Raw genomic sequence first — 2,928 nt, forward strand, 5'->3', positions numbered from 1 at the left:
CATTACAGGAAGAAAAAGCAGCTCATGAGGCTAAGGAAACAGGTGGAAAAGAACATGGAGAAAAAAACTGACAAATACACAGAGGTCCTCAAGACCCAGGAACTGCTGGTCTGAGACCAATAAAGTTGATTGTTTATTCCTCAAGAAAAAAAATACAAAGAAATAATGTCGAGTCCATATTCAAAAAAAAAAAAAAAAAAAAAGAGGAGCAAACACTTCCCAATTAGTTTATGAGACCAGCATTACACTTAAAACATAGTTACAAGAAAACTATAGACCAATATCCCTCATGAAAATAGATGAAAAATATTTAATAAAATATTAACAAATCAAATCTAGTGATACATAAAAAGGACTATATATTATGACCAAGTGGGATTTATTCCAGGAATGCAAGGTTGGTTTAACATTTGAAAATCAATTAATATAATCCACTATACCCATAGACTAAAGAATAAAACAAATTAAGCATAACCAAGCTAGTTAGCTTTGAAAAAATTAGTGGCAACAATCGCAGTACTAACTTATTGTAGAATTCTCCACTAACTAATTTATAGGAAGTACCAAATACATTGTCAAACACACATTGAAGTCTCTATTTAAAATCTCATTGGCTTCAGGGGATAAATAAATGATGGAAGAATGCATGTTACAGGTCTCATACACAAATTCTCTTGTTACTTAGCAGTATTATCTTATTGTTGATCTCTTTCTACCCATATTTTCCTCTCTCACCTTGCCCTGAAATTTAAAAAATAGGAAGTAATGGAGCAATTACATTACTGTGATCACTTTCTAAATTGAACCATTCAGATACGTTCGGTAGATTACTCCTTTCTGCTCGTGGACGCCGCCGAGTAAGCATCGTTAACGTCTCCCCCGCCCCCCTCCACTGCCGTCATGTCTAAGTCAGAGTCACCCAAAGAGCCCGAACAGCTGCGGAAGCTCTTCATCGGAGGTTTGAGCTTTGAAACAACCGATGAGAGTCTGAGGAGCCATTTTGAGCAGTGGGGAACGCTCACAGATTGTGTGGTAATGAGGGATCCAAACACCAAACGCTCCAGAGGCTTCGGGTTTGTCACATATGCCACTCTGGAGGAGGTGGATGCGGCCATGAATGCAAGGCCACACAAGGTGGATGGAAGAGTTGTGGAACCAAAGAGGGCCGTCTCAAGAGAAGATTCTCAAAGACCTGGTGCCCACTTAACTGTGAAAAAGATTTTTGTTGGTGGCATTAAAGAAGACACTGAAGAACATCATCTAAGAGATTATTTTGAACAGTATGGGAAAATTGAAGTGATTGAAATCATGACTGATCGAGGCAGTGGCAAAAAGAGAGGCTTTGCTTTCGTAACCTTTGATGACCATGACTCTGTAGACAAGATTGTCATTCAGAAATACCACACTGTGAATGGCCACAACTGTGAAGTAAGGAAAGCCCTATCTAAGCAAGAGATGGTTAGTGCCTCATCCAGCCAAAGAGGTCGAAGTGGTTCTGGAAACTTTGGTGGTGGTCGTGGAGGTGGTTTTGGTGGGAATGACAACTTTGGTCGTGGAGGAAACTTCAGTGGTCGAGGTGGCTTTGGTGGCAGCCGTGGTGGTGGGGGATATGGTGGCAGTGGTGATGGCTATAATGGATTTGGTAATGATGGAAGCAATTTTGGAGGTGGTGGAAGCTACAATGATTTTGGCAGTTACAACAATCAATCTTCCAATTTTGGACCCATGAAAGGAGGAAACTTTGGAGGCAGAAGTTCTGGCCCCTATGGTGGTGGAGGCCAATACTTTGCCAAACCCCGAAACCAAGGTGGCTATGGTGGTTCCAGCAGCAGCAGTAGCTATGGCAGTGGCAGAAGGTTTTGATTACTGCCAGGAAACAAAGCTTAGCAGGAGAGGAGAGCCAGGGAAGTGACAGGGAAGCTACAGGTTACAACAGATTTGTGAACTCAGCCAAGCACAGTGGTGGCAGGGCCTAGCTGCTACAAAGAAGACATGTTTTAGACAATACTCATGTGTATGGGCAAAACTCGAGGACTGTATTTGTGACTAATTGTATAACAGGTTATTTTAGTTTCTGTTCTGTGGAAAGTGTAAAGCATTCCAACAAAGGGTTTTAATGTAGATTTTTTTTTTTGCACCCATGCTGTTGATTGTTAAATGTAATAGTCTGATCATGACGCTGAATAAATGTGTCTTTTAAATAAATAAATAAATAAATAAATAAATTGAACCATTCAGCACTTTCAGGAGCACCGTTCTGCATGCCTGTTTGACCTTAAGGTTAACAGTACTAGTGTCTCTTCAACCTCTAAGTGAAAGCATTTCAGTTGCAAGAATTTCACTATTCAAGTTGTCCCTCTGGAGAAAAAACAAGAAAATGTTTGAGATTGTTCAATTATATGAGTTGTGCTGTCACGCCCTTATCCTAGGTCTCAGTCCTGTGGATTCTTGCTGCATTGAGCTCTACTGTGGCTCTTCGCCAGATCTCAGGGAACTGGCACAGTGTGGCCTCAGTGACAGTACTCTCACACTGTGCAGCCCAGGGTCAGGTGCCACAATCAACCAAACTGTGCCCAAGAACATGGGATGTGGAGCACAACCCTTGATTCATAAGTGTCGTTTCTTACGTTCATTTTCCTCATAGACTACAGTATTTTGTATTTTTAAGTAAGGGGATATTTGGAAATTTTTTTCTCACAACAGGCTGTTTTAAATCAGACCTTTAAATAAATTTTCAATTTAGGTCATCATGTTCTTATGACTTTTGATCAAAGACTGTTCCAAAATTCTTTGAAAAAAAAGAATATGTTTATCTGAATGAAATTTATATCCATATTACATATAAACCATTCACCAGTTTCTATAGTCAATAAACTTTCTATGGACACACAACAGATGTACATTGGCACCTTAAATTTCTAGAAAAAA

General features: G+C 39.8%; 1 protein-coding gene across 1 annotated transcript; it reads left to right on the top strand.

Moving 5' to 3' along the window:
* Positions 1-816: 816 nt before the first annotated feature.
* LOC309808636 (heterogeneous nuclear ribonucleoprotein A1-like) lies at positions 817-2,143 on the top strand. Its single transcript, XM_082629131.1, has one exon. The coding sequence runs from the start codon at positions 901-903 to the stop codon at positions 1,861-1,863; it is 963 nt and encodes a 320-aa protein (XP_082485257.1). The 5' UTR covers positions 817-900; the 3' UTR covers positions 1,864-2,143.
* The last annotated feature ends 785 nt before the right edge of the window (positions 2,144-2,928 follow it).

The sequence above is a fragment of the Mesoplodon mirus genome (assembly GCF_964341445.2).
Source record: "Mesoplodon mirus genome assembly, chromosome: 1".
Classification (NCBI taxonomy): Eukaryota; Metazoa; Chordata; class Mammalia; order Artiodactyla; family Ziphiidae; genus Mesoplodon; species Mesoplodon mirus.